Source organism: Arachis stenosperma, chromosome 1, assembly GCF_014773155.1.
Source record: "Arachis stenosperma cultivar V10309 chromosome 1, arast.V10309.gnm1.PFL2, whole genome shotgun sequence".
NCBI classification, from domain to species: domain Eukaryota; kingdom Viridiplantae; phylum Streptophyta; class Magnoliopsida; order Fabales; family Fabaceae; genus Arachis; species Arachis stenosperma.
This window is the reverse complement of record NC_080377.1, coordinates 83,702,652-83,726,553: the sequence shown is the minus strand read 5'-3', so window position 1 is coordinate 83,726,553 and position 23,902 is coordinate 83,702,652. Positions and strand designations below refer to the sequence as shown.

The following is a 23,902-nucleotide window of genomic DNA, read 5'->3' as shown; positions in this document are numbered from 1 at the left end:
TCCTTTCCAACCATATCATGATTTTCCTTCTCCCCACAAACCTCCATGGAAGCATATCAATGTCCATTAATCCAAGAGCAATATGATCCTACTTATGTTAGTAAAGCGGAACAAGAATTAAGGGATCGTTTCAAGGAAGAAATGAATCGACTTCAAGCAACCATCCGTCAAAAGATAGATTCTTGGGATTCATACAACAAGCAAAGCATCTTCACAGATGAATGTGAGAAATCAATCGAAGAGATGAGCATGAAGGAGATTTTAAGATCCCAACACGAGAGCAAGGAGATGGGATATGTCTTGCAACAAGTAGAGGAGGAAGAGATCATTGAGAAGGACGAAATGGTTGAAGGATTAAAAGAAGTTAAACAAGAAGTGGATTTCAAGCTTGAGAACACTTTCACACCAAGTGATAGTGTTAATGATCTTGTGGAAGTCGTTGAAGTCTCTTCTATTGAACTTGAAAATGATGTTGAGGAGGATAACACACAACCTGCAACACATGACTTGATCAATGATAAAGGTTTGGAGGAAGTTAGCAACCAAGAAGAATTTAAAGAAAGTTATCAAAAGATGGAAATCATCATGGAGGAGCCAAAGGAAGTGGTGGAACCTACAATGTCAAGACCATTGGATATCTTCCTTGCTAAGTCGCCGCCCCAATTACAAATTGAGTGGGTAATCATCTCATCCTTTAATTTTCTTGGCCCATATCAATATGCGTTGTTAGAAACGGACGGTCAACTTACAACTCTTTGTGGGCTAGAGAGTAAGAACGGATTAGATGTTGGTGGACAATTTGAATCAAGGAGCATAAGGGATGGAAGATCAAACTTAGAGTTTCAAAAGTGGAGTGAAGCCAAATTCAATAGAACTAGGATGATGAGTATGAGTTACAAAGAGAATTCAATAAGTTTGTCACCCTATTGGAAGCATGAAGATCAAGAAGAAAAGGGGTTGCCAAATAAAGTATGGGACCCCGGAACATACATAGACCACTATCAACTTAAGGGCCTCGTTACTTGCTTAGGCCCCCTTAAAGGCCTTGTACGTTTAAATTGGGATCCCGGAGGCTATTGGAAGTGCAAAAACTGGTGGGGATTCGAAGAAGAGTTCAAGCATAAGCCACCATAGCAAGGACTCCATCAAAATGTCCAACTTAAGGACTTAAACTAAAAGTGCTAGGTGGGAGACACCCCACCATGGTAAACTCTTTCCACGCTCTACTAATTTTGTTTAATAAGTGATTTGAGTTACCATTGTAGGTAGGTTTTCATCTCATAATTAGCTTGTTTGTGTACATTAGTTGCTAGCATATTGACATGTATATTGTGCTTAGTAGAAATAGAATAAATCTCAAAACCAACTTGCATTTTAGAAAGTGTGTGATTTTGACTAAATAAGGAGTTGTAGGCACCATGGGGAGTCTTTGGGCAATTAGAGCTTTTAGGCATTTCAAAAAAAAAAAAAAGGGGTGGACGCACGTGCACCATGTACGCGCACGCGTCCATGAGCGGATGCATCATCACCCATATTCCAGAAAGTTGGGCCTCTCATAGGCTAGCGTTGTGCCTCAAGCCCAACTCACTCCATGCTGAGGCGCACTACGTGCGTGCACGTCCATACAACTATAGGGAAATACACGCGTACGCACACCTGCCGCGTACGCGTCAATCGGCTGCTGCATTTTCTGGGCCATTACCCAGAGAGTTGAGCCGACTCTGGGCAAACAATAAGCCCCTGGCCCAACTCAACTCGCGCGGATGCGTGCATGCCGCGTGCGCGTCCATAAGCCAAGAGAAGAAAAGGACGCGAGCGCACGTATTGCGCTTGCGCGCCCTATGGCAACTGCCAATTGTACGCGGACGCGCACATACTGCGTACGCGCAGGCCTGGTAGTGCAACCCCCAGGCCATTGACCAGAGAGTTAGGCCTCATATGGGCCAACCTTAAGCCTTCAGCCCAACTCCTTGCACGCGTGCGCACACGGTACGCGCACGCACCCTTGCCTATTTTGATCGTCCACGCGTGAGCGCATTGTGCGCGCACGCGTAGGTCCATAGATTCCTTAATTCGCGCGGATGCGCAAGGTGCGCGCGCGCGTCAATTCAAAATGATGATGACCTAATGCGCGACGCACTACGCAGTCGCGCAAAACCCCCCTTCTAACCCCATTTCCATCTTCTTCTTCTGACCCCCTCCGCCACTGTTGCTCCGCCGGCAGCCACCACCGGACGGGCAACCTCTTTCTTTATCTCATCACCACCCACTACCCTACCTTCCCTCTCCTCCCTCTTCTTCTCCCGGTCACTACCTTCCCATCTCCGATTCCCCTCTCACTCCACCTCTCCGCGGCAGCAGCACCGGCGACCACCACTAACGGCCGCCGGCCACCACCGTTCACCATCAACCCTCTCTCTCTCATCCATTCACTTCCTTCTCCCTCTCTGCTAGCCACTCACCCTCTCTCCTCCTCGGTTGAACTTCCACCACCGCGGCCACCATCCTCTCCGCCACCACCTACGGCGGTGCAAGCTTCTGCCTCTGCTGCCCTTACCCCTATCCCAACTCTACTTTCCATTCTCGGTTCTTCTCCGCCCCCAGGTTCCTGCTCCAAATTCTGTCCTCTTTAATTGTTCATTTCTGTTAATTACTGTATATTTCTATTAGTTAGTCTGATTTCTGATTTCAAATGTTGTATGTTAGGATTAGTTAGAAATAATTGTGGTTAGGTAGCTAGGGCTGGATAGAGGATTCTAGACCTGATAAGTGCTCCGTTTGTGTTTATTTTCTGTTTGTTTGCTTGTTTGCTAAATGCCAAATTTGAGTTGCTCTGTATGCAATTTGTGCTGCCTGAATGCTTTCTTATTGCTACTGTGATCGGTTGATATTGTAATCGTGCTGCTTGTGCTATGTTGCAATCCGGGAACGTCCAATTTTAAGCCGGAATGCTGCCCAATTTTCAAGAATTATTCTCTTTCTAGTTTTTATTGACAAATTGAACTTGGCATATTAATTCTCTAAACCTTTGCATAATGCACACAAGTTCATAATTGGGCTAATTTCCGTTTTTATCTGGCTCCCGGAATTGACATTCACTTGCATTTTTAACCCTCTTGACCATTACTTTGAGTCATGATGATGGACATGCCTATCCCTTATGAATTGTGCACATTGTTTGAAACATTGAATTCTTGGTTATGGCTATGTTCTCTGATTCCTACTTGATGTCCATGTTTCAAGTTTAATTCACATCATATTTGCTTGCCGTCTATCTTACATCCTGAAAATGTTTTACTTGCTTCGTGCTAAGTGTTTAATTGCCTATATTCTATTCTATTTTTCAGGATGTCGGATAAAGGGAAAGGAAAGGCATCATCCTCCAAAAAGAGGAAGAAAACACCAAACCCCACCTTTGCTTCACTGCTTGCCTATGCTCAAAACCCTCTACACGACATGGATAAAGCAAACCAATTACTACCGGCTCAGGATACGGTCAAATTCTCCAATCTCTACTGTGAACTTAGATTCCCAAGCTACAATTCAAAGAATCTGAATACTGAGAAGAAGCTGGTTATTCCATCAGATTTGACCGATATTATCCACCAGCGTATCGACCGGATGGGTTTGGCCTTTCTGGATAGGGAATTGAGCCGGGTGAACCGATCTTGGGTGCAGGAGTTCTACTGCAATTTCTTCCGCCACACCCTTGATTCGGTACTTGTTAGGGGGATTGAGGTACCCATCACAGAGCAGGCCATAGAAGACGCCCTTACTTGCCGGCCTAGGACCAGTGACACTGATGCATTCATGCAGGCCGAGCTAGACCTTCACTGCATGACTTTTGATTTTGAGGCATTGAGGGCAGTGGTAGCTACTCCGGATGCTCCTTGGGTTATGGATGCCGATAACACGGCACCCAAGGGGATGCACTTTAGTTATCTGAGCCGAGAGGCCAAGACTTGGCAGCAGATCTTCGCTCATTACGTCATGCCTACGACTCATTTCACAGAGATCCCAGTTGCCATGTTGATCTTGATCAGTTGTGTGATGGAGGGGAGAGATGTTTATTACCCCCAGCTGATCAGGCGGTTCATGTGGAGGGCCCACATCCGAGGTCTCTTTCCTTTTCCGGTCTTGGTCACTCAGATGATTCAGCGGGCCGGAGTTCTGTGGCACCAGGATGATGTATCACCACCTCCACCGCTCCCTCAGAAGGAGCCAGTTACTATTCCGTGGGGATCCTGGGTGCACGAGAGGCCCGCTTCGCGCCGTCGATCTTGAGCCAGAGCAGCAGTTGAGGGAGCTGGACCCTCTTCATCCTCAGCCCCTGCAGGAGCATCTACCGCAGCCGCACCTCAGCCGCTTTACTTTTTAGTTCAGCATCTCTTCCGGTACATGGAGCGCAGCCAGCGCCAGATCATGCGTCGCCTAGATCGGATTGACCAGATGTTTGTGTCCCAGGGCCTTGAGTTGCCACCTCTACCAGAGTCTTCCGGTTTCGATGAGGAGACCCATGAGGAGGAGCACGCAGATTTACAGACTGAGGGTATTCATGTGGCTGAGCCAGCACATATGGAGGCACCACCTTAGACACAGGAGTCTCAGCCGGTACCACCGCCACAGCCAGAGCCTATCGGTGTACCTATCCCTGATCCTCAAGATTAGCATCGAGGACGATGCTTGATCTTAAGTGTGGGGAGGTAGCCGGTGGCATCATTAGATACCGGTGAACATTTTGGCCACTTTTCTAGCTATTTTACTTTGCACACCCTTGAATATATTTGATGTATTTTGATACTTTTACTGCTTGATACTTTTACTGCTTATTTTGGATTTATTTTGGATTCTAGATACTTTGATGCTTATGGATATCCTTAGATGTTTTGGATGATAGATTCCATACTTTAGTTGGATTTGTCTTTATGCATTTTGCATATTTTCTTTTGAATATTTTTTTTCTTTTTAGTTTGTGGTTGTGATTAAAAATCATGTTTTAAGTGAAACCTAGTCACCCTTTTTGCATAAGAAATTGGTTTTAAGTGAAAAAGGAAAGGGTGAACTAAGGAAATTTTTGGATTTTTCAATCACAACAATGCTTAGTCAAACATTGAGATTCTTCAAGAAGTTTAATTGTAGGGCATTAACCCAATTGATTGAAAGAAAATTTTTTTTGGTGCAACTTGCTTGAATTTCATACTTTGTGAAGCATGTATTGAATTGAGAACACAAGCTTGTGAGACTTGAGCCTATTGATGTGGTTGCATTTTATAACCACTTATCTTCCATTCTTGTGTGAAATTGTTCTCTTTCTATGATTATGATCCTTGATTTGCTTGATTCTATATATCCATTTATCTATTGTATTTATGCATTTACATGATTGAGGCCATCACTTCATTAGCTCACTTATCCAAATGGCCAACCCTTTTATATTCCTTTGTTAGCCAATTTGAGCCTACGATTAACCAACTTATTTCCATTTTAGCACATTACAAGCCTAAGGCGGAAATCCAATGAAAAGTCCTTGTTTGGATCTTTGATTGACCTAGGCTAGTGAGAGTGTTTATTATTCAAAGTTGGTGAGGCTTGGGAACATTAGATGGGATAAAAAGGGTAGTACACTTTCATGTTTAAGGAATTGGGAACATACTCTTGTATTGATTAAATGTATAGACCTTATGCATTGATGTTCTTGTATATAGTTTGAAAGAAAAAAAAATGAAAAAAAAAGAAAAATAAAAATGAAAAAAAAGAAAAAAAAGAAAAGAAAAGAAAAGAATGTATGTAGAAAAAAAAAAGAGAAAGAAAAAGAAAAGCAATAAAGGGGACAAAATGCCCCAAAGTGAAGCTCAATAAGAATCAATGCATAAGTGTAGTAAAATAAAAAGAAGATGCATGAGTGTGTGAAAAAGTGAAGAAGGGGTAGTTAGAGTAGTTTGAACTTGTATAGGTCATTATATAGTTAGGTGGGAAAGTCTATGCTAATCAAAGATTCAAATCCTAGTCCACTTAACCATAAATGATCCTACCTTGACCCTAACCCCATTACAACCTAAATGAAAGACCTCATGATGAATGTATGCATGCATTAAATAAGTGTAGATTGTTAGAAGGAAATCAAATTTTGGAAAGCATGACTAGAAGAGAATTGAGTGGATTAACCCTTAAACACTTGAGCGAATAGAGCGGATACACATCCGGTGAGGGTTCAAAAGTTCAATCACATGTGTTCACCCATATCTATATTCTTGCAAGTTTGAACTCTTTTTGATAATTCAATACAATTGTGGTTTGGACTTAATTCCTATTGCCTAGCTCTTGTGCTTACACATGCTCTCTTGGAAATTGATTTGTTTGAACTAAGCATTTCCATTTGCTTAGATAATTGCATTTAGATAGGATTCATATAGTTTAGTTGCATTCAATAAATGTCATAACCCTTAGTTCCTTCTTATTTTAGCATGAGGACATGCTAAGGTCTAAGTGTGGAGAGGCTGACAAACCCCAATTTGACGGTTTATTTGGTACTGAATTTAGAGTATTTTGATAACCTTTTGTCACATTTAGCCTATAAATTAGCATGGTTTTGTTATCTCTCCCGTATTCGTGCCTAAGTGTAAAAACATGCTTTTTAAGCCTTATTCTGATGAATTCTAGTTCTTCTTTGATTCCATAAGATGCCTTGCTGTGTTTGTTAGTAATCTCAGGATGAAATAGGCTAAGCATGGATCAAAGGAAGCAAGGAAGGAAGCATGCAAGTGGAGAGAAGCACAAAAAGCCAAAGAATTGATCTCGGCCAAGCACGCGTACGCGCACAAGGCACTCGCGCGCACATCGCAGAATTAGCCAGGGACACGCACGCGTACCGTGCGCGCACGCGTCGTGGTCCACACGTGATTCTTTTATTGCAGCACGTGCCTGGCGATTTTGGGAAGGTTTCAGCAACCAACTTTGGCGCCAAAATGCATATAAGGGCCAAGGATTGAAGGGGATTAACACACATTCACATCCATAGACTCATTTTACAAGTTTTTAGATATTTTTAGTTAGTTACATTTGTAGAGAGAGAAACTCCAATTTCTCTCTAGAATTCATCTTCATTTTGTCAATTCTCAACCCATTCTTGGTGAGATCTATTACAACACTCAATTTACTTTGTTCATATTGTAGATCATCTTCTCTAATCTCAATTAGTGTTTGTTATTGTTCAATTCCCATAGATCTTAGGTTTGACTTTGTTGCTTTGGATTCTATAAATTCATTGAAGATCTCAATTTCATTGTTGTTCATTCTTGATTGTTGTTAATCTCTTGTGTTGAGTTACTTTGATTCTAAACCTTCTCCATTTTACTATGTCTTTCATTCTTGCCCTCCAAGTGTTTGAGAAAATGCCAACTTTAGATATGGAGTAGCATCCCCTCACTTGGCTTAATGGTTGAGTCATTGGAGACACTTGAATAGTGGATGTCAATTGTTGATTGAGAATTGAGAATTGCTAATTGACTTAGAGTGCACTAAAGCTAGACTTCCCTAGGGTAAGACTAGGACTTGTGACTTGAGTTAATTACTTTTACTTGACTTCCCTCTATGATTAGGGTTTAACTAAGTAAAGCAACGCTCCTTTGTTATCATAATTGAAGGAAGCTATAGTGATGGGACTTCCAATGTCCAACCTTGGCCAAGGCTTTTAATATTGATTGATTGTTGTTTTCTTTTATTCACACTTTTATGCCACACTCTTCAAGCCACAAAAGACCACTTAACCAATACATGCATCCTTGTAGCATTCCTAGGGAAGAACGACTCGGGACTAATACTCTCGATTATAGATTGTAGATTTGTTTGATGATGGATTTTGCGTCGGTTTAGACTATACTACAATTGATTACTTGATAATTTCTATACCGGCAAAAATTCATTCATCACATACCCCTTAGTTCCTTCTTATTTTAGCATGAGGACATGCTAAGGTTTAAGTGTGGGGAGGTTGATAAACTCCATTTTTAGGGTTTATCTTGTATTGAATTTAGAGTATTTTGATGACCTTTTCTCACATTTAACCTATGAATTAGCATGGTTTTGTAATCTCTCCCGTATTTGTGCTTAAGTGTAAAAACATCCTTTTTAAGCCTTATTTTGATAAATAATTCCTCTTTGATTCCATAAGATGCCTTGATGTGTTTGCTAGTAATTCCAGGATTGAAATAGGCTAGGCATGGATCAAAGGGAGCAAGGAAGGAAGCATACAAGTGGAGAGAAGCATAAAAAAAGTCAAAGAAGTAGAATCAGCCAAGCACGCGCACGCGCACAAGGCACTCACGCGCACATTGCAGAATCGGCCAGGGACGCGCACGCATACCATGCGCGCACGCGTCGAAGTCCGCACATGACTTCATTAAAGCAGCATGTGCCTGGCGATCTTGGGGAGTTTCTGAACCCATTTTGGCGCCAATTGCTGATAGAAAGGAATAAAAGGATCAAGGATTGAAGGGGAAGAGATCTATCAATCAATCTATCATAGAGCATCATTAGTTTTAGTTTAGAGTAGTTTTAGAGAGAGAAGCTCTCACTTCTCTCTAGAATTAGGATTAGGTTTAGGTTAATCTCTCTTCTTAGATCTAGGTTTAATTCATGCTTTAATTCACTTCTCCTTTATCAAGTTTTAATCTTCTCCTCTTCCTCTTTCTAGTTATGAGCTTTAATAATTGTAATTCTTCATTTTGTTTTGGATAGATTGTTGTTCTTTTGTTTACTTTCAATAATGCAATTTGAGGTAATTCATGATAATTGTGATTTCCTTGATTGTTGTTAATTCTTTGCAATAATTGTTGTTAGATCTTGTTCTTGTTGTTGATTCACTATGCTTTTCTTTTGTGCCTTCCAAGTGTTCGATGAAATGCTTGGTTGGATGTTAGTGTAGGTTTTGTTCCTCTTGGCCTAGGTAGAGTAATTAGTGACTCTTGAGTTATCTAATTCCCTTGTTGATTGATGATTAGAAATTGCTAATTGATTTGAACGCCTCTAATGCTAGTCTTTCCTTTAGGAGTTGATTAGGACTTGAGGAATCAAATTGATTCATCCACTTGACTTTCCTCCATGGTTAGAGGTTAACTAAGTGGGAGTAATGGACAATTTGTTATCACAATTGAGAAGGATAACTAGGATAGGACTTCTAGTTCTCATATCTTGCCAAGAGCTTTGTTAGTTGTTAGTTTATTTTCTTTGCCATTTATATTTCTTGTCTAAAATCTCAAAAACCCCAAAAATAACTCACAACCAATAACAAGACACTTTATTGTAATTCCTAGGGAGAACGACCCGAGGTTCAATACTTCGGTTTATAAATTTAGGGGTTTGTTACTTGTGACAAACAATCTTTTGTATGAAAGGATTATTGCTTCGTTTAGAAACTATACTTTACAACGAGATTTCATTAGTGAATTTCTAAGCCATCAAAAATCTAATCATCAATTACCGCTCCGAATTCATTGATTGTTTTCCTCCCCAAGATAAGGTTGTAAGCCGTGGAGTCCCTCAAAACAACAAACTCCGCCATTAACGACCTCTTTTCCTGACCTCCTCCTATGGAGATCGGGAGGGAAATTATTCCATCAGGTTTGATAAAATGATCCCCCAAGCCGACTGCTCCGTGCTGATGAGTCCTTAAGTAGGCTTCTCAGAGGCCCAGGGCGTCGAACACGTTTTAGAACATAATGTTTGAGTCAGCTCCGGTCTCGACGAGGATTCGCTTGACCAAACCAGATCCAACTCTTGTTGTGATCACCATGGGAGGGTTCTCCGGTAAGTCGTGGAACCATTGGTCCTCCGATCTGAACGATATCGTTGGGACTCTCCTGGGAGAGGGCCCCATGACTAACTGATGACACGGCCTGGACCTTAGCATCTTTCTTTGTTGCTGACTTAGATCTTGGCGCAGCGTCCCTCCTCACTACGACATTTACGATGGTGAGGCCATGGTCGCTGTCCTCTTCAGGCTCTTGCCTTGACTTCACGACACAACTTCTATCATCGTCAGATCGGCCGCATTCTCGCCTCCTGGGTTCTTTTGTGAACTGCGAGAATTTCGCTAGCTTGGCTTCACGGATCGCCTATTTCAGGGTGTCCATTAAGTTAAAGCAGTCCTGGGTTTTCTGGCCAAAACCCTTATGGTAGTCACAGTAGAGGTTCTTGTTTCCTCCAGTTCTATCCTTGAGCTGGCGAGGCTTCGGTAAGATTCCTTTGTCCGCTATGTGTTGGTATACCTCAACGATCGGAGCCGTCAAAGGGGTGTAGTTAGTGAACTTTCCTACCCGGGGGGAACGGCTTAAAGGGTTTGGTTGGCCCTCCGTCCTTAGAGTGCTCCTTAGACCTTTTCCCACTACCGAGCTGACAAGCAGTATGATATACGGGTTGCCGCTTGTTGGCTGCCACTACCTAATTGACCTCCTCGTCGTTGATGTACTCCCTCACCACGTTTTAGATTTCCTGCATTGTCCACACTGGTTTGGTGGTAAGGTGTTTTCTGAAGACTTCATTCAGCAGCCCATTTGTCAGGCAAAGGCTGGCCACCGAATCGGTTAGGTCGTTAATCTCTAGGCACTTGTCATTGAACCTATCCAGATACTTCTTGGTTGGTTTGCCGCTTCTCTGCGTCGCCTCTAGGAGGTTGATCGGGTGCTTGGCCTTGGCGATACACATGGTAAACTGTGCCAGAAAGCCCCGAGTTATGTCCGCGAAGGTCCTTATGGAACCTTAGAGGAGAGCGTTGAACCACCGAAATGCAGGTCCTGCTAGGGTCACGGAAAAAGCGTGACATCTCACCTCATCACCCACACCTTCCAGGTTTATCCTGGCCTCGAAGGCCGTTAGGTGTTCCCGGGGGTCCTGGATTCCATCGTATTTCATGTCCGTTGGCTTGTCGAAGTGTTTCGGCAGCCGGACCTTGAGAATGGAGTGGTGGAATGGGGTTTCTCCCATGATGATGGGGTTTCGTCACCTCCTCGGTCTCTCTCGGCTCTCTTCTTGGTCGTCCTCCTTAGTGCGCCTTGCCAATGGCCGAGTGTAAATTATGGGGTCTTGTCGCCTCCTCGGTATCTCCCTGCTCTCCCCTTGGTGTTCCGACTCTTGCGCCTGGATAGGCGGGGATCGAGAGTCTGGAGTGTGCCTAGCGTGGTTCCTCCATGGGCTTCTTCCACAGGCTTCCCCTCTCCTTTGAGGAGACGGGGGGCAGGGTTAACTTGAAATAAATTAAAATAGATTAACTCGAACTCTTTAGTTAGGTATATTTTTTCGGTTTTTTATTTTTGAAATAGATTAAAAAATTTTATTTCTACAAACCCATTATTCCAATTTTAAATTTTCAGATACGCATTTCTTTTTACGTAGGGCAAGTTCGACGCACTCCGACGAACTTCATTATTTTAAGGAAAAGTCTAGGGGGCCAGCAATTTTATTGCATTTTGGTCAGCATGTAACCAGCAGAGAAAGGTGAGCCATTGGATGAAATCTCACACCAATCTCACACCATCAAATCATCATTGATGGCTAGTTGATGGCTACAAATCACAAATGTTGCTGGCCCCCTAGCATTACTCTTATTTTAATAGAGTTCGTCTGACCCCCCTGATGAACGTTTATATTTTTATAGAGTTCGCTTTATCCTTGGCGAACTTTAGTACGTATCTTCATAAATATCAAATTGGGTGAGAAGAAAAGTTAGAAAGTTAACCATGATAACTATTATCATCATCTCCAGAGTACATAGGAGTACACAAGAGTACACAGGAACACGTCGTATTTTGTTTGAAAAATAGTATTTTTTTAATTTATAATAAAAAATCCTTGTTAAATATGGCTTATTCATATGTACCTGTGTATTTCTAAAAACGAAGATAACGGTTGCCATTGGTGCTGGCGATATTGAAGAGACCATGCTTGTTATCTGTGTACTTTTGTGTACTCCTATACTCTGTTGGAGACATGATAATGGCTTAGAAATTTGAATTTTTTTCTCAGCTATGGTTTTAGGAAAAGTTTAGGCGAAGTTCGTTGGAAGTGCAGCGAACTCTATAAAATTATAGAAGTTCACTGGGATTGGCCGAACTCATCCTAAAAAAAATGCATTCCAAAACTTAAAGTTAAAATAACATATTTTTACAATCCGAGTAGTGCACAAGCATGTCAATGGTGATAGAGGAACTCAAGTATGGGATCCGAGCATTGGTCTTAAGAGTCAACAATTAAATATCCTAGTTACTAGCTTGAAGTCTCTTGAGAGTTTGAAGAATTTCATATGGGACCCCGGAGGTCAAATCAATAGCAAACTTGGTTGGAGATTCAAGGAGGAATGGAAGCATAAGCCACCCTAACGGGGATCTCCTCACCAAGTCCAACTTAGGACTATAAACCAAAGTGCTAGGTGGGAGACACCCCACCATGGTAATAGCCTTCTAACCTTCTCTCTTTTAGCTTTTATTTCATGAATAATTGGTTAGTTTGCTGGGTTGGTTAGTTTTATTTTGATGTTTGTTGAGTAATTTTGGTGAAATAATGTGTTTTAGGGAGTTTTGTGATGTTTTGAGACTTGAAAACCTGTTTGGGATGTGAAGATTGATGCCCTAGAGGCATAATTTTCGTGCAAGAACAGAGACCTGAGCGTGCGCACAGCCTTGTGTGTCTGCACAGACCCCCTATTTTCCAGTTCCCGTTCGTGCGCACAGCATCATGCGCTCGCACACCCTTTAACACCCCCTCTGTGCCCAGCGCACGCACAGGGTGTGCGTGGTAACACCACCCTTTTTCCTCCTGTGCAACCGCACACCCTGTGTGCGTCCGCACACGAACCCCCTCATTTCAAAAAAAAGAGAAGCCACACGTGCGAGCGCACACCCTTTGTGCGCCCACACAGCTTGAACACACCTACTGGTCGCAGCAACCGCACCTCTTGTGCAATCGCACGCCCCCTCTTTCCTCCATCTATGCGAGCGCACATCCCTTGTGCGTCTGTACAGGTTGCGTTACACCTTCTGTTCACAGTGTCCACACGGCCCTGTGCGCGTGCACATCTCCTTCCTTCTCCTTGTGTGCGCCCGCACATGACCTTGTGCGTCCGCACAGGTCAATTTTCAATGTTAATTCGAAAAGACAGAGGGTCACGCTTCATTTCCCATCCTCACCCCTCTTCTCCTATTTTCTCTGAAAACCACAACCACCCCTCTCAGCCCAGCCTCCTTCCTCCACGACCCACCTCCGGCGACCTCCACGGCGCCGCCATCGCACCTCTTCTCTGTCTTTCCCCTCACCCTCCTTTTTTTCTCCTCCTCTACTTTCCTTTCCCTTTCTGCCCTGCCTCCGCGCCAGGCTCCAGTCGCCTCCTTTTCTGGCGAGCTTTTGTGCCGTCAGCCACTGCCGGCGATCACCTCGCCACCCCTTTCTCAGTTCTTTTTTCCTTCTCTTTCCTTCTGCATTACAGGTTCCCTTTCTCCCCTGAACCTTATTTTTTTTACTGCTTCTTCTTGCTTATGTTTTTAATTTTGCTTTAGTCAATAAGTGGCTATAGGTTAGTTGATTTTTGTTTTCTGGAATAAATGTTGATTGCTGGTTGATTGTTTGAATCTTTTCTAGGTTGGATAACTGCTGATGTTGCTGAAACTGACTGCTGTTGTTTTTACCTGATTCTGAATGCTGCTTTTGCTTGATTTTGAAACCAAATGATGCTGCTGATTTTTGCACATAGTTTTCTTGATGTAATGCTTGAATGGGAGTTTTTGATTCGATTTTTATGTCTGATTAGCATAGGGTTTGAATTTCCCTTTCATTTTGCATTATGATTCCTACTTGTGCGATTTTTTGTTAATTTTGGATGCTGCCTGAAACATCAATCTAAACTTCACCTTACCTATGCGATTATCTTGTTTGATGTGAATTGTTGATGTGCATAGCATTCTCAGCCTACCCACTATGCACTTCATTGTTGATTTTGTTCTTGAGACCAAATTGGACTGAAATTTACAACTTTGACCATTCAATTTGGTACCTTTAAGTGCATAGCAGGCTAATTCACTGCATTATATGTTGACTGCCCATTCCTTTTTCTCACACACGAAACTAGCATTAAACTTCCAATTTTGAAATCTGTTTGGTGCCTTTTGGCAGCAGTACATATAATGTTTGTTTGGTGAGTTGACTAACTACCTATTCATGTGTTCTTGAACATAAATGACCATGTACAATTACTTGTCCCTTGTAAATCTTTTTGGAGCAATGAATCTGATTTCAACTGACATTGCTTTTGGGAACAAGGATTGACAATGTGACCCTTCTACTACTTTGTTCCATGAATAAGCAGGTGTTTTGAAAGTTGATCATTGCCTTTTGTGCCAATTTTTACAAGCTTTTTCAATCCTCAAGGCACAATTGCAATAATCAATTCCTTTACAAATCAATTCGCTTACATAAAGCACCTAAATCACACATATGCTTTAATTGTTGTTCATTATCTTTTATAGTACTTAGGTTGCTTGATTTGGGAAAACACATTTTCTTTCAAACCTTTAATTATTTTTTACATGTTATCCCTTGATTCGGTATTTATTTACCTGATTGGCTCTTACATGAATTGCTTGATTAATTCTTCTGGATTTCTGTGACTTCTGTATACCTCTCCTAAGTTGTACTATGTTTCTTTTTGTCTTTTTCAGGATGCGTCAAAAGGGGAAGGAGAAAGCCAATCCTTTGGCTCGTGCTCCTCCTACACCCACCAGCACTCAACCTGAAGTATTTATAAATGCTGAATCCCAAGAACAATACAAGAAAATAGAAAACAAGGCCTTTCACTATAAGCGAAAGCTAAACCTACCTGAGAAATATGCGGCCCAAATTTTGGATAAACTGAATTTTTATCATTGGGATTTCATAAAATTTGATCCGGTGGAAGTTAATGAAAACTAGGTCAAAGAATTTTATGCGAATCTTCTGCAGAGAGATGCCCCCAATGCCCTTTTGAGAGGTGTCACTCTGAACACCTCTGATACTGCTTTAGAGGAACTCTTAGGCATCCCGCATATTCCTAAAGCTCGTGATGCTTATCCTCAGATAGTGAAAGATCTGTTATCAGGTGAGCTATCTCTAGAGGTCATTATGAGAAAGATTGGCACACCTGAGGCCAGATGGGAGTACAGCAGGGGAGAAAATTTGGTCCCTCAGAGCATTGCATGCACTGACCTCAACCCGGAGGTGAGGATTTGGTAGCAGATCATCACCAACTATCTTCTTCCGAGCATGCATGCCACACACATCCGGGTCCGAGTGGCAGTCCTCCTCTAGGCCATTCTGGAAGGGAAAAGGATTTCTATTTTTCTCCTCATCAGAAATTTGATGTGGAAGGTAACACAGCAACTGAAGTATAACATTCCCTTCCCATCGTTGATCACCAAGTTAGCCACTCTGTCTGGGATGAAGAGACGTCAGACCGACTGCATGTCTATCCTGATAAGCAAGCAGCCATTCCTTCCATACGGTGACTACGATGGACTGCCACAGAAGAAGAGGAAGATTACTGAGCCTACATTATCATCAGCAGAGCCATCAGCACCACCAGCACCTCCTGTGCCCACAGCCCGACTCCAGATGCCTTATGAACTGGGTCGGGATATCTTACAGACTCTACACCGTATTGAGTACCGCAACGCTCACCGCTTCCAGTGAATAGTGACGAAGTTTGACGGTCGCGATTCTGGGCCACCTCCTCCAGACACACTAGTGCCTAAGCCTGAAGACCCAGCAGTGGAGGAGCCAACAACTGAGGCTGGCCAGGCAGATGAGCCCATTGAGCAGGCAGTAGTAGAGGCCACAGTAGAGGAGCCTACAGATCAGATGGTTGATAAAACTGCAGATCACATGGTTGAGGAGTCGACAGCTGTAGCCGAGCCGATTGTTGAAACCATATCAGAGGCAGCTGGTGTGACACTAGAGGAGCCTAGAGCAGATCCCGCACCACGGCCGTCCACTGAGATTATCATCTACCAATGTCACCACCACCCACCACCGTCTGACGGTGGAACTTCTCATGGCTGATTTCCCCCGATTGACTATTTTAGGCACTGAGGACAGTGCATGACTTAAGTGTGGTGGAGGATCTGTGATATTTTGGGTGTAAACATTCTCTCCTGAACACTTTCATTTAGTTATTTTTAGTCTTTATGATACTTTTGTGGATATTTTTGGTACTTTGACTTATGCACCTTCTATTTTAGTTTAAATATATAGTAGTTGCTTCTAGTTATCTTTAGTATCACACTTTCATTTTGGTATATATATATATATATATATATATATATATATATATATATATATATATATACATATTGCATTTTATATTGCTTGGTATATAGTATAGATATGGATTGTGATTGGATGTTGTGAATAATTATGCCTAGCTCATTTTGATCCTAATTGTTCATGTTACCTTTTTGCTTGTTGAAAATTAGGAGAAGAACTAGAAAATTTTGAAAAAATTTTTGCATCCATCACAACATACATACATACATACATACATACATATATAGGAATAATTTTGGTGAAAAACAACATAACTTTCCAACAATTTTGGGCTTTCTATTGAATTAATTGGAAAATAGTTTTTAAACTTGCTTGAATGATTTTTTGTGGAACATAGAAGAGAGATAGAACAATGCAACCTTGTGAGATTTTAAGCTTGAATGAGTGGTTACACACCTTTAACCACTAATTTTGTTCATTGTGTGACATATCTCTTCTATGATTGTGATCTTAGTGTTGCTTAATTCTTTGTTTCCAATGATTGATGTTTTTAATTGCATTGAGCATGATTGAGGCCATTTTTGTCTAAAAGATTACATTTCCCATATAGCCTACCCTTTGCATTTACCATTGTTAAACTCTTTTGAGCTTTATTTACCCCATTGTTCTTGATTTTAGCACATCACAACCATAAGCGAAAAACTATGAATTACCTTGGATTGTATCCTTGATTAGCTTAGGTTGGAGAAGTGTGCTTCATTTAAGTGTGGGGGAATATTGGGAAACATTGGTAGTGATTGAAAATATTACTTTTGGGTATTTATTAAAAATTTTGGAAAATGGGTGTATTCATGTATGAGCTACTAAAACCATATGTATTTTCACTTTCATTTCAAAAAAAATATATTATCATCATAAAAAGGGGATGAAAGTACCCCTAAGTGAAGGAAAATGAATAAGAAATGCATATGTGATGTGAATGATGAGCCATACATAAGTGATTGTGAAAAAGAATTGATGGAAGGTTAGGATTGCCTTTTGTTTTGATTTGGATGATATAGGTTGATGTGGAGCTTAAACTAATCAAGGATACAATTGCATTAGTCTACTTGGCCATATCCACCCCACCTTGCCCTAACCCCATTACAACCATATGAAGTCCTCATGATAATTGCATTCATGCATCACTTGTTTGTTGATTGTTAGATGAAAGGCAAATCCTTGAAAGCATGATTAGGAGGAGACTTGAGTGAATTGACCCTAAACACCAAGTGATCAGAGTGTATACACACCTAGGGAGGGTTCAATTACACAACTCTATGTTTCCATGCTTCTTGTCATGCATTCTTGCAAGTTGCTTCGCTTTAATGAGTTGGATCAATTCTTTAGATTTTGGTTGCATTGGATTATTCCCTTGCTTTGCCCTAATTGTCTATACGTGCTTGGAAATTTGATTGTTTGTTTTCACCAATTTCATATAGATAATATAGATAGATATATAGGTATAAATAGTATTTACATACTTGCATGCATATAGATAGTTGCATTCAATAAATTGATTACCCCTTTTGATCATTATCCTTGTTAGTTTAGCATAAGTACATGCTATCATTTAAGTATGGGGGAATTGATGAGTCCATATTTGATGGTATATTTTGGCTTGATTTGAATGGATTCTAGCATATGAACTCACACTTAAGCACCAAAATAGCATACTTTTGTGTTTGATCCCTAATTCAATCCTAAATGTGAAAGCATGCAATTTTGTGCTTTAATAGAGCAAATTAATCCCACTTTTATGTCATTCGATGCCATGATATGGTTTGTGAGTGATTTCAGACCTTGAAGGCAAGAATGGATGGGCAAAAGTGGAAGAAAGCATGTACAAGGGAGAAAACATGAAGAAAACAAGGAAAAGCACAAACAGCGAAGTGTGCGTGCGCACAACCCTGCGTGCGTACGCGCAAGCAAGGATTTCCATGCGTGTGTGCGCACGAGCACCTGTGCGTATGCATAGGAGCCAAAACAGCAAAGTGTGTGTGCGTCCGCACAGGACCCAACACATGATTTCATTAATGAAACACGTGCAGCGCGTATTTTGGGGGCTTTTGGCCCGTTTTGGAAGGCTGAATTGCTGAATTGAAGTGCTATATAAGGGGAGAATCAACACTTAGCATGGGAGCTCACTTTTATTTAGGTAGTAGTAGTATAGGAAGCTTCCATAGGAGTAGGAATAGTGTAGCATTGCTCTCTTAGGGTTTATACAATTTCAATTGTAGCATTTTATAGCAAGTTTTAATTTTGGATGTTGATCAACTCTTTTGTAAGTACGCTTAATTTCCTCTGTAATTACATTGTCTTTATTTTCATTTCCTTCTTGGTTCAAGCACTTTGTTTATAACTGTAATTTTGAGTTCTTGAAGTTTTGATTGATGAATTTAGTATTTTATGCTCTCTTTATGCTTGATTACTTTTTTTGATAGTTGGTTATAGCTCTCCAATTTCCTTTGCAATTTTCCACACTTTACTTTTAAGCATGCAAGGTGTTGTGAAAATGCCAACTTTGAGTTTTGAGTAGATTTTCACACCTTGGCTTGTGGTTTGAATTCCTAGGATACTAGAGTCATAATGTCTGACATTTAGTGGTAATTATTGGGTAGTTAGTTGGCTCTTGTTTCCATTGACGCTAGCCTTTTATCAACTAGTTTGATAAGTTGGTTAGGACTTATAGATTAAGGTGAATTATGCTTGCTTGACTTACTCCTCGATGGTTGGGGTTGACTAGGCGAGATTGACTCATGACAATTACAATAATTGTGGTTATGGCAATGATAGGATTCCTTGGATTCTCAATCCCCAAGTCAAGGTCTTTTTTATGCATTAACTAACAATTTTGATCATTACTTAGTTCTTCGATTTCTTAGTTCTTTTAATCTTTAATTTCTTCCTCGAAAACCCCTTTTTGTCTTAACAACCAAGGAAGTAACACCTCAATTGCATCCCTAGGGAGAACGACCCGAGGTTTAGATACTCTCGGTTTATATTTTGTTTTGAATTGAAATATTTGATTGTGAGGAATGTTTGTTGATTTAGACTATACTTGCAATGAAAGAAATCTCATATTGAGAAAAATCTAGATCATCAAATAGTTTTGGACGTCACTCCTCAAAGGAGTGGGAGAAGCCCACGAAAAAATTGCTCCAGATGCACACGGAGCCCCCGGTCAGCGTCGAAAAGTCATGGGGAAAGTAGGGAGGCACCAAGAAGATGACGAGATCCCCTGATCTACACCCGACCTCCGACGAGGCAAACTGTGGAGGAAAACCGAAAAGACAGCAGAGAAAGACCGAGGAGAATGCGATATCCCATAATCATGGGGGTAACCCCCTTTCATTATTCCATCCTCGAGGTCCAGCTACCGAAGCACTTCAATAAGCCAACAGACATGAGGTACGATGGAACCCAAGACCCCCAAGAGCATTTAACGGCATTCGAGGCCAGGATGAACCTGGAAGGGGTTGGCGATGAAGTGAGATGTCGAGCCTTCCCCATCACCCTAGCGGGCCCGGCAATATGTTTGTTCAATGCCCTCTCCAAGGGTCCGTGACGTCCTTTGGGGACATCGCCCGTGCCTTCCTAGCTCAGTTCACCACACGTATTGCTAAAGTAAAGCACCCGATTAACCTTCTTGGGGTAAGACAAAGGAGCGATGAACCAACCAGAAAGAACCTGGATAGGTTCAACGACGAGTGCTTGGAGATCGACGTCCTGACCGACTCGGTGACCAGTTTATGCTTGACGAATGGGTTGCTAAATGAGGATTTCAGGAAAAACCTTACCACCAAGCCCGTGTGGACGATGCAAGAAATCCAAAATGTGGCTCGGGAGTATATCAATGACGAAGAAGTTAGTTAGGTTGTGGTAGCCAACAAGCGGTAGCCTGCCTACAACCATACTCGTCAGCCCCATAACGGGGAAAGGCCCAGGAAGCACTCCAAGGATGGAGCTCGAGCTAAAAACTTCAAGTCGTTTCCCCGGGTAGGGAAGTTTACTAACTACACCCTGCTGACGGCCCTAATTGTTGAAGTTTACCAGTAGATCGCCGACAAAGGCATCCTGTCGAAGTCCTGACAACTCAAGGATAGAACAGGAGGGAACAAAAATGTCTATTGCGATTACTATAAGGGCTACGGCCACAAGACCCAAGATTGTTTTGACCTGAAAGATGCTCTGGAGCAGGCGATCTGGGAAGGTAAGCCGGTAGAGTTCTCCCACCTCATAAGGGAACCTAGGAGACTAGAGCGTGATCAAATTGACGACGACAAGAGCCATGCCGTGAGGCAGTGACAAGAGCCCGAGGAGGATGGTGAGTGTGGTTTCACTATCGTGAACGTCGTGGTCCGGAAAAACGCGTCTCCTAAATCCAACTCGGCCAGCAGAAAAGACGCCAAGGTGTTAGCCGTGTCCTCGTCCAGTCGCATGTCCCTCTCCAGGAGGATACCTTCAATATCATTCGGGCCTGAGGACCAATGGTTTGATGACTCGCCGGAGAACCCTCCCATGGTAATCACGGCTAGAGTTGGAACTGGGCTAGTAAAGCAAATCCTAGTGGATACGGGGGCGGATTCGAACATATTATTCCGCAATGTGTTCGATGCTTTGGGCCTCCGTGACACCGATCCAAAGACCCACCAACAAGGCGTGGTTGGCTTAGGTAACAACTTCATCAAACCTGATGGGATAGTCTCCTTGCTAGTATCAATAGGAGGAGGACAGGGGAAGAGGTCAATAATGGCAGAGTTCGTGGTCTTAAGAGACTCCACGGCCTACAACCTCATCCTAGGAAGAAAAACTATCAATGAGTTTGGAGTAGTGATCTCTATAAAGCTACTGATGATAAAGTTTGTTGCTGATGATGGATCGATCAGATTCATATGGGGAGATTTGGAAATGGCGGTCGCTTGCGACGCCAATCTCTCCTTAAGGAAGAAGACCAAAGAAGCATCCAGGGTCTTTCTAGCTGACCTAGACACGCGACTCGACGACAAACCCAGGCCACAACCTGAAGGAGACCTCGAGAAATTCAGGGTCGGTGACTCGGAAGAAAAGTTCACCTTTGTAAACAGGAACCTCCCCCATGACTTAAAAGAACCATTAGTAGCGATGATCTAAGCAAATGGGGACCTGTTCACTTGGACACCAGCCGACATGCCAGGGATTGACCCCCAAATCTTGTCATACCACCTAGCTATGAAGGTGGAAGCTAAACCAGTAGCACAAAGGCAGAGGAAAATATCCCGAGAAAGAGCTGACGAAGTGGCCAGACAAATGGCTAGCCTGCTAGAAGCAGGTTTCATCCGGGAACTAGACTACTCGACTTGGCTATCGAATGTAGTCCTGGTTAAGAAGCCCAATGAGAAATGGAGAATGTGAGTGGACTATTCCGTCCTCAATAAGGCATGCCCCAAGGATTCTTTTTCCCTCCCTAATATCGATGCTCTTGTTGACGCGGTTGCGGGGTACCGGTATCTGAGTTTTATGGACGCATACTCAGGCTGTAACCAGATACCGATGCACTGGCCAGATGAAGAGAAGACGACGATCATAATGCCAGGGGAAACATACTGTTACAAGGTGATGCCGTTTGGACTAAAGAATGCGGGAGCTACATACTAAAGGCTAATGAACAAGATATTCAATGATCTTATCAGCAAGACAGTGGAAGTGTACGTAGATGACATTCTGGTAAAGAGCAGGGCTGAAGACCTCATTAGTGATATAGAGAATGTGTTCGCATCTCTCCGGCGGCACGGTATGAGGCTTAACCCACTCAAGTGCGCCTTCACCATGGAAGCCAGAAAGTTCTTAGGTTTCATGATAACCCAGAGAGGAGTGGAAGCCAACCCGGAGAAATGCGAAGCAATCCTACAGATGAAGAGCCCTGGATGCGTTAAAGATGTCCAGAGATTAGCGGGAAGGCTCACCGCACTATCCTGTTTCCTCGGAGCCTCGGCTGCCAAGACTCTGCCTTTCTTCAATTTGATGAAAAAGGGGATAGCTTTTGAATGGACCCCGGAGTGTGAAGAAGCCTTCAAGCACTTCAAGGAGATAATCTCGGCACCACCTGTCCTTGGGAAACCTAAGAATGGAGAGGCACTATACCTCTACTTAGCAATAACTGATGAGGCTTTGGTGATAGTCCTTGTGCAAGAAGAAGGAAAGATCCAGCGACCGGTCTAGTTTGTAAGTAAGGCATTGCAAGGGGCGGAACTGAGGTACAGTAAGCTTGAGAAATTGGCACATGCACTCCTGACATCCTCGCGCAAGGCTGCGATAGTACTTCCAAGGACACCAGATAATTGTCAGGATAGACCAGGCAATCCGCCAAGTACTCCAGAAACCCGACCTGGCAGGCAGGATGATGACTTGGGCAATTGAATTATCCCAGTATGACTTGCAGTACGAACCCAGGCATGCGATCAAGGCCCAAGCCATGGCTGACTTCCTGGTCGAAGTAACAAGGAGCCCTCCCGAGACACCGAGCACACGGTGAAAGCTCCGTGTAGACGGAGCCTCCAACCAAATGTTCGGGGGAGTGGGGATTATCCTAGAAAGTTTGACCAGGATCATATATGAACAATCGGTCAAGTTTGAGTTACCAGTGTCCAACAATCAAGCAGAATACGAAGCCTTACTTGGTGGCCTAGTCCTGGCAAGAGAGATTGGGGCCACCAGAGTAGAAGTGTGTAGCGACTCCCAGGTCGTCACATCACAGATCAATGGAACGTACCAAGCCAAAGATGCATTACTACAGAAATATCTGGAGAAGGTGAAAAGGCTGAGCAAGGAGTTCGACGAGGTCACGGTGCAGCACGTCCCGAGAGAGAGGAACACCCGAGCTGACCTCTTGTCAAAGCTAGCAAGCACGAAGCCAGGAACGGGGAATCGATCTTTGATCCAAGGATTAGTGAAGTAACCAACAGTGACCCTGCATATAACACGTGCAACCGACCCTCCCTCCTGGATGAACCCAATCATTAATTTCTTGGTAAAAGGTAAACTCCCTGAGGACGATAAAACGGCAAAGGCACTAAGGAGAGAAGCGTCCAAGTATACGATGATACAAGGCCAGTTGTTTAATAGAGTGCTCAGCCAACCCCTATTGAAATGCCTGTGCCCCGACCAATCAGGCTACGTTTTAAGTGAAGTCCATGAAGGATGTTATGGCCACCACATCGGTGGAAAGGCCTTGGCTGGAAAGCTTGTCAGGGCGGGTTACTATTGGCCCTCGATGACGGCGGACTCGAAAGAATTCGTAATGAGATGCAGAAGATGCCAAGAGAACGCCAACTTTCATAGAGCGCCGGCAGCTGAACTAAGCCTGCTGATAGCCTCCTGGCCATTCTCACAATGAGGAGTCGACTTGTTAGGGCCTTTTCCGGTTGGACCGGGACAGGTCAAGTACCTAATTGTCGCCATCGACTATTACACAAAGTGGGTAGAAGCCGAGCCATTGGCCAGCATATCCTCGGCCAACTGTCGGAAGTTCATATGGAGACAAGTAATAGCCAGATTTGGAATGCTGAAAGTCGTCATCTCGGACAACGGGACGCAGTTTGCC

The 23,902-nt window shown here is 42.9% G+C and overlaps 1 protein-coding gene across 1 annotated transcript; it reads left to right on the top strand.

Moving 5' to 3' along the window:
• The first annotated feature begins 243 nt into the window (after positions 1–243).
• Positions 244–2,633, top strand: LOC130981699 (formin-like protein 6). The gene is made up of 2 exons (XM_057905345.1): positions 244–534; positions 2,148–2,633. Exons 1-2 carry the CDS (start codon positions 244–246, stop codon positions 2,631–2,633), a joined length of 777 nt encoding a protein of 258 aa, XP_057761328.1.
• Positions 2,634–23,902: the final 21,269 nt, after the last annotated feature.

Bases quoted from the DNA above. Each gene is read 5' to 3' on its own strand.
- LOC130981699 (XM_057905345.1), top strand. From the start codon at position 244: ATGAGCATGAAGGAGATTTTAAGATCCCAACACGAGAGCAAGGAGATG. The intron at 535-2,147 runs GTTAGCAACCAA...CGCACTACGCAG, and splicing joins ATGATAAAGGTTTGGAGGAA to TCGCGCAAAACCCCCCTTCT.